The sequence below is a fragment of the Nomascus leucogenys genome, chromosome 2 (assembly GCF_006542625.1).
Source record: "Nomascus leucogenys isolate Asia chromosome 2, Asia_NLE_v1, whole genome shotgun sequence".
NCBI lineage: Eukaryota > Metazoa > Chordata > Mammalia > Primates > Hylobatidae > Nomascus > Nomascus leucogenys.
In genome coordinates this window covers 155,326,282-155,340,651 of record NC_044382.1, presented here as the reverse complement: position 1 = coordinate 155,340,651, position 14,370 = coordinate 155,326,282, and the positions used below count along the sequence as shown (strand labels likewise).

At 56.8% G+C, this 14,370-nt stretch overlaps 1 protein-coding gene across 4 annotated transcripts in view; it reads right to left on the bottom strand.

The window, feature by feature from the left end:
- Positions 1 to 7,170: 7,170 nt before the first annotated feature.
- Positions 7,171 to 14,370, bottom strand: part of ACSF3 (acyl-CoA synthetase family member 3) — a 67,975-nt gene continuing 60,775 nt past the window's right edge. For 2 of the 4 annotated variants that reach the window (XR_004031993.1, XM_030820419.1), the window contains exon 10: positions 7,171 to 8,796. Coding sequence is in view for 3 of the 4 variants with exons in the window: in XM_030820419.1 (XP_030676279.1) it covers positions 8,679 to 8,796 (118 nt within the window). In the remaining variant the exon portion in view is untranslated. The remainder of the gene's footprint in view (positions 8,797 to 14,370) is intronic. The other 2 variants (XM_030820428.1, XM_030820433.1) reach the window with 1 other exon arrangement.

Sequence of the window (14,370 nt, the reverse complement as noted above, 5' to 3'; positions counted from 1 at the left end):
AAAAAATATTGACCAGCCCAATAGGAAATGGGCAAATAACTGGAACAGGTGACTTGCAGGAAAATCAAATGGCCCAGAAACATATTCTAGATGTTCCACCTAACTCGTAATCAGGGAAATGCAAGTTAAAATAAAAAGATTCCACGTCACACTCAGCACTGTGGTGAAAACTCAACATCTCCCATTGGGATGTTGGCCAGTTGGTGAGATGGGGCGTCTCACACCCACAGTGCACAGCCTCCTTGGAAGGCGTCAGGCAAAATCAAGTAAGTGGAAGACATCTGGGCCTACGATCCAGTGATTCCACTCGCAGGAATATCTTCTGGAGAAATTCTTCCACTGTGCAAAAGAGGCTGCACCTGCAGCCGACTGCAGCTTTGCTCTTGGACGGGGAACATCCACTGGCTGGGTGTGGGCGGCAAGCCACCCAGGCGCCGAGGCAAGAGACCGAGGACACGAGCTGTTCCAGTATAATAAAATATAAAACAAGAATAGTTACACCAGATATAGATCTTAGATATGATTGTATATGAATATCATTAATCGTTAGTTTGTAGCAATTGCTCTTTATTCCAATATTATAATAATCCTCGCTCTATAATCATAACCTAGGAAAAACCAGGCCATACAGAGATAGGAGCTGAGGGGACATAGTGAGGTGTGACCAGAAGACAAGAGTGCGAGCCTTCTGTTATACCCGGATAGGGCCACCAGAAGGGCTCCTTTGTCTAGCGGTGACGCCAGCGTCTGGGAAGACACCTGCTGCCAGGCGGACCGTGGTCTAGCGGTAGCCTCAGTTTCACGGAACAACACCCGCTACTTAGCAGTCCGGGAAAGGGAGTCACCTTTTCCCTGGGGGAGTTTAGAGAAGACTCTACTCCTCCACCTCTTTTTTTTTTTTTTTTTTTTTTGAGACAGAGTCTCGTTCTGCCGCCCAGGCTGGAGTGCAGTGGCGCGGTCTCGGCTCACTGCAGGCTCCGCCCCCCGGGGGTTCCCGCCATTCTCCTGCCTCAGCCTCCGGAGTAGCTGGGACTACAGGCGCTCGCCACGTCGCCCGGCTAATTTTTTTGTATTTTTAGTAGAGACGGGGCTTCACTGTGTTAGCCAGGATGGTCTCGATCTCCTGACCTCGTGATCCGCCCGCCTCGGCCTCCCAGAGTGCTGGGATTACAGGCGTGAGCCACCGCGCCCGGCCTTTAAAAAATGTTCTTAATCCACATTAGCAGATTTCACCATCCTGGGGACAGCAGAAGGGGGAGGTGGACACGTGGGCTTCTGTGCAGACTGGGAGGGGCTGCGTGGACTCTGCCTACCGATTAGAAAGCGTGGCTCCGGGGCCTGGGCCTGGGCCCATCTCCCCAAGCTCAGCCTGGGGCCAGCTCTGCCTGCTCCCGAAGGGCCCTTGAGGCTGCCCTGATCCTGCTGTGGCTGTCACCACACGTTGGGGCCCGGGGCGGCCGCACCTGGAGGGTGGCTCTGAGGCCAGATCTGTGTTGTTTATGGACACTTATGTGTCTGTGTGTGTGCTGTGCGTGCGTATTTGTGTGTGCACTTGTGCATATGTGCACACCTGTCAGCATATGTGTGTATGTGCGCATGTGGGGGTGTGTGTGCGTGCAGCCCATTCAGCTGGTGTGGGGTGTCGTCTTTTTTCTAGCTAAGACGTGGCTCTTCCCCATGGGGTGTGGATATGGGCACACAGGTGATGCATTAAAGGTGCCACGTGCTGCTGGCATTGCTGCTGTCTTAATGGGCTTCGCTACGTGGCAGGGGAGGGCCAGCAGGCGGTAGTGAAGGAGACTGATGACTCCATGGCTAGAGTAACTGAATGGTTGTGAGTGTCTTGTCAGACTGTCAGTGGGGGGCGTGCCCTGCGAGCTGAGGACGACGGGCTGCCTGGGTGGGCACCGGCTTGTGATTTAGGACTGAGGGTGTGACTAGGGCCACCACATGTGAGTCCGTCTCACTTCTCTGTGACGCACGGGTGTGCAGGGCGCCCACGTGTTTGTATGTGTATGTGACACGCTGCACGCACGCTCACCGATGCGCACTCACACACGTGCCCACGTGTCCCAGGGAGACTGGAGCAGGGCCCACAGGGGAATGAAGCTGGGATGGTCGCCACCAGAGAGGTCGCATGGCACAGGGGCGGATGCAGAATGGGGGCAGTGGCTGGCCCAGGACAGTCAGGGCCTGGCTGGCAGAGCCTGGGGTCCTGTGCCCACCCTGGTCAGGGACTGCGGGCAAGAAGAGGACCCCTCTGCTGAGCCTGCAGCCTGCACCGGGAGCTGGTCCAGGAACCTTCTGGAACCTGCCTTCCATGGGACGGAAACTTCTGGAACTTGCCTTCTATGGGACAGAAGCTTCTGGAACGTGCCTTCCACGGGACCCTCTCATGCCCTTGCACGACTGCACCATTTTCCTATGTCACCGACGAGGACATGGGCGCTGAGCCGCTGAGTGACCTGTTGGCAGGGCTGGCGCCTGCCGTCCCAACTTAAGGACTTGCCACAGCTTAGGACCCATGGAAGGAAGGTACAGGGAGGTGCTGAGGGGATGAAGGGCAGAGCTGAGCCTTGAGGCAAGGCCAGTGGCAGCACCGGGCTCCTGGACACAGCAGATGGTCCCAGGGAACCAGCCCTGCCGTGCCCTGGAGACCCCTCTGCCTCCGAGTCCCCCACGTCCTTCCACCTGGATGCCGCCGCAGCCCACCTGGGCCTGGCTTCACGCCCCCAGCTCTTGCCAGGTATGACGGGTGGGCATGGAGGGTGCCTCAGCCCAGCCCAGGAAGGAGCAGCCGCGTGGCAGGAAGGCGGAGGGAGTGCCCGGAGCCAACAGGGCGGCCACCGAGACCCCGCACTGACGCAGGGACCGAGGCACCTGGGGCCGGTTTCCGGGAGAGCCCCGCGATGGCGCCTCCCTTCCTCTTAGGTTCCCACCCAGGGTGGGCTGGTGCGGGGACCGGGAACCGGCGTGACCCAAGACAGGTCGCCCGTGTGTCCTGTCACATCCGATTCCACCAACACCAACCAAGGTTCCTTCTGGAGGCTCCTGGGAGAATCCCTTTTCTGCCTCTTCTGGCGTCGGGAGGCCTTTCCTTGGCTGGGGGCACTCACGAAGCCAGCAGTGGCGGGCCAGCCCCCCTCACGCCTGCCTGTGCCACGGCCTCCCTCTTCCACTCAGCAGGACGGTGGTACCCTGTGCCCTCATGGGTCACCCAGGGGAGCCTCCCTGTTGAGGGAGTTGATGGGCCGTCCACAGTTGCAGGTCCCCGCTGCTGTGTGAACTCACAGGTCCCAGGGAGAGGAAGCGGGGGGGTCTTAGGGAGAGGAAGCGGGGGGTTTTAGGGTGAGGAAGTGGGGGTCTTCGGGCCGTCATTCTGCCACCCACAGGTGGGAGCCTCCTCATGGGGCATCGGGCTTCAGTGGCAGCTGGAGAGCCACAGGGGCTGTGGGGTGCCCAGCAGGGTGGGCTCAGTACTGCCCGCAGGACCACCCTGTTGTTAGGGCGACTCGGCGGCTCGCAGCCTTCTCAGCTCAGTTCCTAACAGCTGACAGGGGCGGCCCTGCCCCCACTGCCCTTGCCCTAGGAGCTGGGGATCTCCATCCAGCAAGACTGCGAACCAGGCCACCTCTGAGACCCGCTGCCATTGACCACGTGCTGGCCCTGGCTGCCGGCTAAGGCCAGGGGACACCCTTCTTGAGACTCGCAGGGTGAGGCTCAGCTCCTGAGGACCGAGCGGCCTCTGCATGGCGCTCCCTCCCCATCCCTTCGCCTCTCCAGACCTCCTGCCTGGCTCAATGCACGTCCATCCTGGGCCCTCCCAACCTTACCTGGCCAAGCCGTGGCCTTGCCCACCTGCCTGGACCATTCCCTCCTGATCAGGTGCGATCTGCAGACAGCAGTGTCAGTGCTGCATGGAGGAGCCGCGGCCCGATGCCCACAGCACACACCATGCCCGTAAGCTGCACCCAGTCCAGCCTGGTGGCTCCCCGTGTCAGCCTGAGCTTGTCAGCCAGAGGGGACGACCTTGGGCTTTGGCCCCCAGCCCCTGATTCACACCCTCGCCCTCAACTCACTTGCCTCACCTGCTCATGTGCAAAGCAGGCTGAGTGCGCTGCCTTCAGTGGCTTTTGAGAACCCTGGGAAGGCACCTCAAGTGGTGTCAGAACCGGCAGAGCCTCCAGTGTGTGGGTCAGTGTGCGCTGGGTGTGTGGGGACCTGCGGCAGCGCCCTCCGCCCACCCTCAGAGGGGCTGGTGCTCAGGGGGTGCCTGTTGGACCCAGGACCCACCCCTTCCATGCACCCACCTGTGGAGACCTGCAGGCTTCCTGCTTAGAGAGGCAGATGGGCCCCACACTGCTACCGTGGTCATCCATCCCGAGATAAGAGTGCGCTCCTGAGCCGTGCTCATGGCTGTGCCGGCAGCTGGCTGGGGAAGCTGTGGCCATCGTGCGTGATGGATCATGAGGCGCAGTCACGGATGTTTATCCTCCAGTGACCTCGTCTCTCTTGTGGCTGCTGAGGAGATGCACGTGGGGCGTGATCATTCGTATTGATCAATTTGGTGAGCTGCTCATTCGACACATCGTCAGTGTTTTCACACAGGGTCCACTTTACTCTTCCAGGCAGGAAAGCGGCTACACTGACCTGCTCTGAGGCCAGGAAGGAGGGGTCTGGGGGGAGTGGGAGTCTGCTCTGGCTCAGGAAGGCTCTACAAGGGCCACTAAGAGCGGCCACAACAGTGCACAAGGACCTTGTGATGAGAGCCACCTGAGCGAGTCCCAATCTGATCAGACGCACAGTGTGGGGGGAGCTGGGGCCCCAGTGCAGCTGCTTCGGGGAAGAAGTGACCACAGGCCTGGCTGAGCCTGATGATGATGGGGGAGGGAGGGACTGGTGTGCACACAGGTGTCCATGTGCATGTATGTATGCAGCTGTGTGTGTGACACATACATACATGTGATATATGCAGGCATGTGTGAGACACATACCTATGGTGTATGCAGGTGTGACACACATACATGTGATATATGCAGGCGTGTGAGATGTATACATGTGATACATGCAAACGTGTGACATACATGTGTATGTAGGCATATGTGTGAGATATACATGTGATATCTGCAGGCGTGTGAGGCATATATGTGTATGCAGGCAGTGTGAGACACACATACCTGTGGTGTATGCAGGCGTGTGTGAAACACATACATGTGATATATGCAGGCGTGTGAGACACATACATGTGATATATGCAGGTGTGAGACACATACATGTGATATATGCAGACGTGTGAGACATACAAGTGATATATGCAGGCATGTAAGACAAACATACAAGTGATATATGCAGGTGTGACATACATGTGGTGTATGCAGGCATGTGTGAGACACGTGATATATGCAGACATGTGAGACATACATGATATACGCAGGCATGTGAGACAAACATACACGTGACATATGCAGGTGTGTGACATACATACCTGTGGTGTATGCGGGTGTGTGATACATACATGTGACATATGCAGGTGTGTGTGTGACATACATACCTGTGGTCCACACCTGTCTGCACACATCTCCTGTTACTGATGGTTAACTCAGTGGCCGGCGCACTCACCACCTTCTCACCATGGCCGGCAACAAGCTGTTGTTCTGCACCAGGACCTCCTCTCAGCTTCCCAGCAAAGGAGGCCAGAAGCTTTGACACGAAGGTCCGGGAGCCATGGCTCCTCCAGGTCAGTGGTGCCCACAGCGCTTGCCACACCGCCCACTGCCTCGCTCCATGCTGTGTCTGGTGCTGCGTGAGTCCCGAGACCCCTGTTCCCGACCCTGGTGCCACCGGGACAGAGTCCAGGTGGGACGGCATTGTGTGGTGTGTGGCCAGTCCCCGTGGACAGGACTCCCGAGGGAACAAAGCCACCACTCCTTGGTCAGGGCTGGAAGGGCCCCGAGAGAGCAGCAGCCGCAGTTCACAGAGTAGGGAAACTGAGGCACAGCAGGCTCAGGCCTTGTGTGTTGGGCCTGGACACCTGGGAGGAAGGCAGCCCCAAGGGCCGCTGTTGGGTGGGAACATGGGCCCAGCTTGGCACTGCTGAGTTGCCTCAGGCCTGGCCTGTCTAGGCCTCAGTGGACCTGCCAGCCTAATGCCTGGGCTGCTGGCCCAGGCCCTATCTGTTGAACGAATGGAGGAGGCAGGAGCTGGGCCCATGGCCTCCCTGCCAGGGAAGCCGCAGGTGGAGGGAAGGCAGAGGGCGGCAGGGGTTTCACCCTGGCCCCTGATGAGGGAGGGGCAGGAAGGACGGGGCGGCGGCTACCACAGGCTGTGTGTGGGACTTTGCTGGCAGCAGCAGGCACGGTGACACAGCTTTGGGGACCAGCTGGTCACCAGGAGTCCCACCATCCCCTGGTGCCTGAGAGAAGCTGGGCCACCCGCCTGGGAGCAGCTCCTGGCAGCACCCCCATGTCTGGCTGGGTTCAGAGCTGGTGACTTTTCAGATTAAAGCCAGCCTCCCCAGGGGGTCAAACGCACCAGGCATGGAGAGGGGCGTCTGACCCAGCTGGTGGCAGCCTGCTCCCAGGGCGCCTGCTCCTGGGTCTAACCTGTGTGGCGTGGGGCCGCCCAGCAAGGGGCAGGGTGTGCGGGGTGGGTGCTGCCAGCCATGTGGGACTGTGGTATCCTCATGGAACTCAGTCACGGTGACTTCGCAAACGGCACCCCCCTGGCCTGTGTCTCCAGACGCCAGGTCAGCACCAGAGGCCAAGACGGGGAATAAACTGGGCTTTAACGGAGACGGAGGAGAGGATGAGTTCCCTGCAGGACGGGCTTGTTCTCCGCTGGTGGAGCGGAGGGGAACCAGGGGCCTGGCTGGGCACTGGCGGGCTGTGTGCATGAAGGCCGACCGGCCTGGCACAGGGACCGGCTGGAGAGTCGCTCCTGACTTTAGAACACGGCATTCAACCGCACGGCCGTGAAGCACCACGTTCTGGTCAGCGAGCTCCAGGCTTTCTGTCGTTTGTGGTATTGTCAGCGGAAAGTTACCCTCATTATTTTGAAAGCATGATATATTGATATATACCATCAGATAAAGCAAATGATCATGTAAACTTCTTAGGAATCAAAAGCTTCAGGATTAAAGGAGAGAGATGCAGATGTAAAATTAGTGGAATGAAGTAAAAATCTTTCTATGTTAAATTTGATCTTTTCCCAGCAGAACGCATTTCCTTAGCTGCTAGCAAGGCCCACACACAAACGTCTGGACTGTAGTCTCTGAGTGCCATTCCCTTGGGTCCAGGCCTCCGGCGGGACGGCGGGGCCCCTTCCTCTGACTGTTCCTGGGGTCAGGCCATGGGGATGCACAAGGCCACACCGTGAGGCAGGAGTTCGGGTGGGGCAGGGCCGTGGACTGGGGCACCCACCCATCCTGGAAAATGGCTGGGACGCTGCTCTGTGGCCTCAGACAAGCTTGGTGGGCGACATGCTTAAGTGAGCAGGGCCCCAGGCCACGTTCAACTGTCCATGAGGCACGTGAGCCTCAGATGGGGCTGGTCTCCTGCCCAGCACACTCGTTTCTGGCCACTCTTTCAGACGTGCATTCAGGGGGCAGAATGTTCTGGTTAAGTTTAGGCCAGACACTGCTGGGCTATGACTGTTACTTCCCAGAGGCTGTGGGGAGGAGGCAGCCTATTCTGAAAATTGTCCAGAAACTTCTGGATTCCGCATGTGGCCCCTGTGCATCTGAATTGACCCCGCTAAGTAAATACAACGTGGGTGCACCGAACATTCACAACACGTTCCTAAGGTTTCTGCATCGGCCACGCCTGCGGGCTCTGGAGCTGCGTCTGGGGAAAAGCTGGTGAGCCACAGACATGAGATGAGGGGCCATGGGGTACGTGGGGGTCTGGGTAGAGACGGTGATGGGAGGGAGGGTTCACTGGCTGAGGGGCTGGTGTGGAGATGACCTGGAAGGTCCCTGCACTGGGGGGTGAGGCAGGGTCATGGCAGAGCAGCTCTAGGGCTGTCTGTCCACACACTTTGTGACACATGCTGACGGACACACAGTAGTGTGCAGGGTGGCAGGTGTCCCCACAGTGGGAGCTGCTCTCCCCTGAGAGTGGCACCAGGAAACGCCCGGAACCTATGGGACAGGGCTGGTTCTGGCAGGCTTGTGAACCCTCAGCTCCTCCCAGGAGGGCCCCCTGGGTGGCCGCCCAGACCTCCTATGTGGGCTGGGAGACACTGGCTCCGGGTGAGGCACAGGCACGGGCAGACGGCGTGGGACAGGGGCTCGTTTCCTCAGTGGAGTCTTTTCTTTTTTGGGGGACACCTCCGGAACCTGCCCTGGAGAGCCTGGCAGCTGCAGGGCACTGTGGGGCGGGAGGTGCCTGAGCACGTGGGGCCAGGGGCTGGCAACACCAGAGCATGGCTGCATCGCGCTGCACAGGTGAGGTCGGCGGTGACCAGGCAGAGGTGACACCAGGGATGGTCTCCTTGACCTGCAACAACTGGCCCAAGGCTGGGGACCTCACATGGTGATTTCACCCAAACAGTTCTTGATTCTACGTGACCTGATTTGGGGGTTCAGGTTCAAGGCCAGGTCTTGGACGGGGCCCTGTGGTGCTCAGTGTGAAGGGGACGTCTGCTGCTCCCCGCCAGACCCGCGGTCCCAGCCTGCTGGGTCACGCGGGGAGGAAGTGCCTGATGAGCGCCTTCTTGTCAAGCTTGCCCATCTGGTTCCGCGGAATCTCCTCCACCAGCACCAGCTCCGAGGGCACTGCGTACGGGGCCAGGACATCTCTGCAGAGACAAGCACAGCCTGAGGCGCATTGCCCCGACACTGCCCAGCGGCAGGAGATCAGGTGCCCCCGGGACCCTGCAGCCTGGCCAGGCGCCTCGGCCATCCTGAGGCCAGGCAGGTGTACTGGGCGACCACAGCTGTCTCTGCCCTAGCAGCGCAAGGGTGGTGACTGCAGGAGGTGCCCGTCATGCTGTTATCACTGGTACCACAGAAGCCATGGTGCGTGCAGGCCTTGGGTGATGGCACACCTGAGGATAGGCCTGCACAGAGCACCCTGCAGGGCAGAGGGGCCCTCACACCAGGCCAGGCCGTCCAAGACCCTGCACTGGAGCTGGAACGCCCCATGTCACTCTGTGGCCCGTTCCCCTTCCAGAGGAGGCATGTGGAAGGGGCTGGGGAGTGGGTGGGCAGGTGGGGCAGGGGCAGCCTGCCCTGCATGGGGTATTTGAGATGGGAGTAAATGCCACACAGTCCTGCAGACACAAGCCTGTGTGGCAAGAGGCCTCACAGAGCCACACAGAGCCCTGCACAGCAGGGACGGCCCCTAAGGTTTGACACCTCCACTCAGGGTCCCCCTTCCTCATGGGCCAGAACTCGGTGGGTGGTGCCAGGGCAGTGGGCGGAGCCGATGCAGGTGGGTGGAGCCGAGGGCAGTGGGCAGGGACGAGGCACTGGGATCTGAAGCTGAGACTGCGGTGGTGCTCGGTGCTCCTCCATTCACCGTTAAAGAAAGAAGGAAAGGAACGGAGGAAAGAAATGAGATTAACCTCCCAAAGGGGAGATGGTTGTGTGGCCGCCGCCCACCAGTGATGCCCTGAAGGCAGCGGCTGTGGCCCAGGCGCAGGAGGGGCTGGTTCAGGGCGTCCAGGCTGCACTGAGCAGGGTCAGAAATGAACTTGATGGCTATTGTTCAGGTTACTGTTCCGTGGAAAAGTCCAGAAATCAAGTGGCGTGATTTCTTGATGCTTTTTGTGGAGGAAGTGTCGCCTGCCGTCCAGACACAGCCAGAGACCCAGCACAGGCTCCCTGCCCACCTGCCCCTGCCTGTAGGCCTCTCGCGGCAGAGGTGGGAGTTGGCCCAGCCCAGTCTCCCGCTCTCCAGGGGCAACTGGCTTCGACCTTGGTGTTGCTGTCAACCTCAACCTCCACATTTCCAAATTGCATTTTTCTTTGTTTCTCTTTTCTTTCTGGGACAGGATCTCACTGATGCCTGGGCCGGAGCGCAGTGGTGCAGTCATGGCTCACTGAAGCCTCGACTTCCTGGGCTCAAAGGATGCCCCCCGACATGCTACAGGCATGCATCACCATACCCTGCTGCAATGTTCCTATCAAATTTATTTTGGCACGTATATATTGTATAGTTATATAAAACGATTACAGGCATTTAAATGGGGTGTAATTTACACCCCGCTGTCCTGTGTACAGTGTGGTGAGGGATGTGTAGAACTTTTTTCTTTTGAGGCAGAGTCTTGCCCTGTCACCCAGGCTGGAGTGCAGTGGTGCAATCTCAGCTCACTGCACCTCCGCCTCCCGGGTTCAAGTGATTCTCCTGCCTCAGCCTCCCGAGTAGCTGGGACTACAGGTGCCCACCACCATGCCTGGCTAATTTTTGTATTTTTAATAGAGACGGGGTTTCACCATGTTGGCCAGGATGGGCTCCAACTCCTGACATCAGGTGATCTGCCCGCCTCGGCCTCCCAAAGTGCTGGGATTAAAGGTGTGGGAACAGCACCCGGCCTGTGTGGGAATCTGAAGTTTTACTGAAGCAACTGCCCCCCACTCTAAGTAGCGCCCAGACTGAAAGGGAACATGGCCGGGTTCCCAGAAGCCCGTCTGCCTGCCTGACCCACTCCCAACCCCCACGTGGAACCAACGTCTCGGCTTCTACCAGTGGACAAACTCTGTGTGAATGAGACTGGGTAGCAGTGGTGAGGGCCGGCGCCCCCTCCTGGTCACAGGAGGAAAACGCCCAGCAGCTCCCCATCGAGCCGGACGTCATCTGGTGGCTTTTTAGAGACTCCCTCACTAGGTTCAAGGATTTTCCTTCTTCTCCCAGTTTGCTAAGAGTGCTTGATATAAAACGCTTTCGGCATTTGCAAATGCTTTTTCTGTATCTATTGAAATGATACGATTTTTCTTCTTCATTCTGTAAATATGGTGAATTACCAGTGGCTCACGCTTGTAATCCCAAGACTTTGGGAGGCCCAGGCGGGTGGATCACTTAAGGTCAGGAGTTCGAGACCAGCTTGGCCAACACGGTGAAACCCCGTCTCTAATAAAAATACAAAAATTAGCTGTGCATGGTGGTGGGCACCTGTAATCCCAGCTACTCAGGAGGCTGAGGCAGGAGAATCGCTTGAACCCGGGAGGTGGAGGTTGCAGTTAGCGGAGATCGGGCCACTGCACTCTAGCCCGGGTGACAGAGCAACACTCCATCTAAAAAAAAAAAAAAAATGGTGAATTACACAGACTGATTTTTGAGTATGAAAGTAACCCTCTATTCCTGGCTTAAATGCTACTTGATCATGACGTGTTGTCTTTTCGTGCATTAATTGGATTTAATCTGCTAATGTTTTGTTAAGGATTTTGCGTGTCTGCCCATTGGGAACACTGTCCTCTCGTTTTCTTGTCTTTGATTTCAGGGTAGTGCTGCTCCCATACAGGGAGTTAGGAAGGGCTCCTCCCCGCTCTGTTTCGTCAGAGACTTACTTTGTTGGGTCTGGTTTTATTTTTTGCCTTCAATGTTTGAGAGAATTTATCAGTGAAGCCTTTTGGGCCTGTTATTTGCTTTGCAGTTTTAAATTGAGAACTCAGAACTGTTCAGTCTGTTTCAGTGTTTGTGTCCGTCTTGGTAATTTGTGTCTTTTAAGGGAGTTATCGGTTTCGTCTGAACTGCTGACTTCACTGGATACAGCAGCCCTGCGTGCCGCCATCCTACCGGTCACAGCCCGCAGGCCTGAGGCGAGGTTTTGCTTCCTTCCGATATTTAGAATGCTGTTTTCTCTCCTCTTTGTTGGGTGTTCTTTCAATCTGAAAACTCATGACCTTTGGTTTGGGGAAATTTGACTGTGAATTTCCTCCCTGGATATCTTCTTTTTGGAACTCCCATTAGACAGTTGGAATGCTTGGATTAATCCTCTAAATTACTTCCTCCTGCCTCCCTTCTTGTTCTTTCTTTCACGGTGAATGGACGAGCACTGCAGTCTCAGCCTAAGTGGGGCACAGCAAGCAGGACTCAGGGGTGCAGGGGAGGTAGCTGTGGGCCAGGTACAGCAAGTGGCCTGGACAGCAAGGGCCTGGTTCCAGGGCTCCCGCAGGACTGGCAGAGACCTGGGCTGTGACCGCATGGCTGGTGGCCTTCCCTGCCCGGTCCTGCCCCTCACAGGGGGCTTCTCCCCAGCGGGCCCTCAAGTGCCCTGCACACAGCTTCCCGTCTCAGGGTCTTCTCACAGCCACTGTCACAGCCCAAACGATGCTGGGTGAGGAGCCTGACGTGAGAGATGCACAGAGCAGGAGCAGGCGGCCTGGTGTCCCTGGGCAGGGGTGGCCTGGTGTCCCCATGCAGAGGGCAGCCCTGAGGACAGCCAAGGTCTGAGGAGCATCGGGACTTCAGTTCCTGCCAACTCGGACCCTGAAACTCTAGCACAGCTCTCAGCACTTGACACCTATCTTTTCTTCTCAAGGCAACTGTTTAATGAAAGCAGCAGCTGCTGCTGAGTGGCAGTGCTCCGGCTGTGTTGTGCAAGCCCAGCCATGTGTGGTGCCCGGATGCTGCCCTGATGAAGCAAGGGTTTCTGCTGTCTGTGGAGTCACATGGGACAAGCCAAAAATATCTTCAGTGCTCAGAAGGCAAGTAAGGGTGGAGGCAGGAAGGTGCGTCCAGAGAGGGAACAGAACAGAGACACAAGCTTGGTCTTAAGTAATTTGCTGTAGGTGAGCTCTTCCTCCTGCTCCACCACGTGAGACATGCCTGCCTCCCCTTCCCCTTCTGTCATGACTGTAAGTTTCCCGAGGCCTCCCCAGCCATGCTTCCTTATAGCCTGTGGAACTGTGAGCCAATTAAACCTCTTTTCTTTACAAATTACCGTCTCAGGTAGTTCCTTATGATAGCAACAGGAAACAGTCAAATGCCCAGATAAGACAGGGGTGGGTCCCTGGTGAAATTCCACCTTCAAGCCAAAAACAGCCTGAAACCTGCAGCCCAGAGTGAGAACTTCTATTCCTGTTTTCCCAGTCTTTCCCACTGGTTCTTTCTGAATAATGCTTTTTAACCAACCAAAGGTTACCTTTTCCAATGCTACCTACAGCCTGCCCCTCCCCATTCTGTGCCCAAAAAAGCCCTGGGCCCAGCGACACCCAACTCTGGGCGGTTGAGAACCCTCGCGTCCCCTCTCCACTGAGAGCTGTTTCATCGCTCAATAAAATTCTTCTCCACTCTCCTCACCCTTTGAATTGTCAGTGTAACCTCATTCTTCTTGGACAGGGGACAAGAACTTGGGAACCGATGAATGCAGGTATAAGCTATAACACAGGTGGGCTGAGCCAGTGCATAAGCCAAGCATGGCCCAGAGGGTCAAGTGGGTGGGTGCTTTCTGTGGCAGGCCTGGGTTGGGGGCGTCACCAGCCACGGATGTCCCCAGTTGGCAAAGTGGCTGAGAAAAATCCAGCATCATTTATAGCAATGCAAGACTGGACTAACACAGAAAATTGGTACAGGGAAGTGGGACATTGCTGTTAAGACACCTGAAAACGTAGAAGCAGCTTTGGAACTGAGTAACAAGCAGAGGCTGGAACGATTTGGAGAGCTCAGAAGAAGACAGGAAGATGACGGAAAGTTTGGAACTTCCTAAAGATTTGTTAAATTGTTGTGACCAAAATGCTAATAGTGATATGGACAATGAAGTCCAGGCTGAGGTAGACTCGGAGGGAGACGAGGAACTTATTGGGAACTGGAGCAAAGGTCGCTTTTTTTAAGCATGAGCAAAGAGATGACCTGAAACTGAACTTAGATTTAAAAGGGAAGCAGAGCATAGAAGTTTAGAACATTTGCAGCCTGACCACATGGTAGAAAACAAAACAAAACAACAATTTTCTGGGGAGGAATTCAAGCTGGTTGCAGAATGTGCGTTAAGTAAAGAGGAGCTGAATATTAATCACCAAGACAAAGAAGAAAATGTCTCCAGGCGTGTCACAGACCTTCATGGAAGCGCCTCCCATCACAGGCCTGGAGGCCCTGGAGGGAAGAATGGTTTTGTGGGCCACTGCCCTGAGGGACACTGGCCCCTGCATCCCTGTTGCTCCGGGGCTAAAAGGGCTCCAGATAGAGCTCAGGCCACTGCTCCAGGGCAGTGAAGAGGAGAAAGATGGGGTTGGAGCCCCCACACAGAGTCCCCACTGGGGCCCTGGCTACTGCAGCTGTGAGAAGAGGGCCACTGTTCTCCAGACCCCAGAATGACCCACCGACAGCTTGCACTGTGTGGTGCAGCTAGAAAAGTCGCAGGCACACAACAGCAGCCTATGAAAGCAGCATGGGGGCTGTACCCTACAGAGCCACAGGGGCAGAGATACCCATG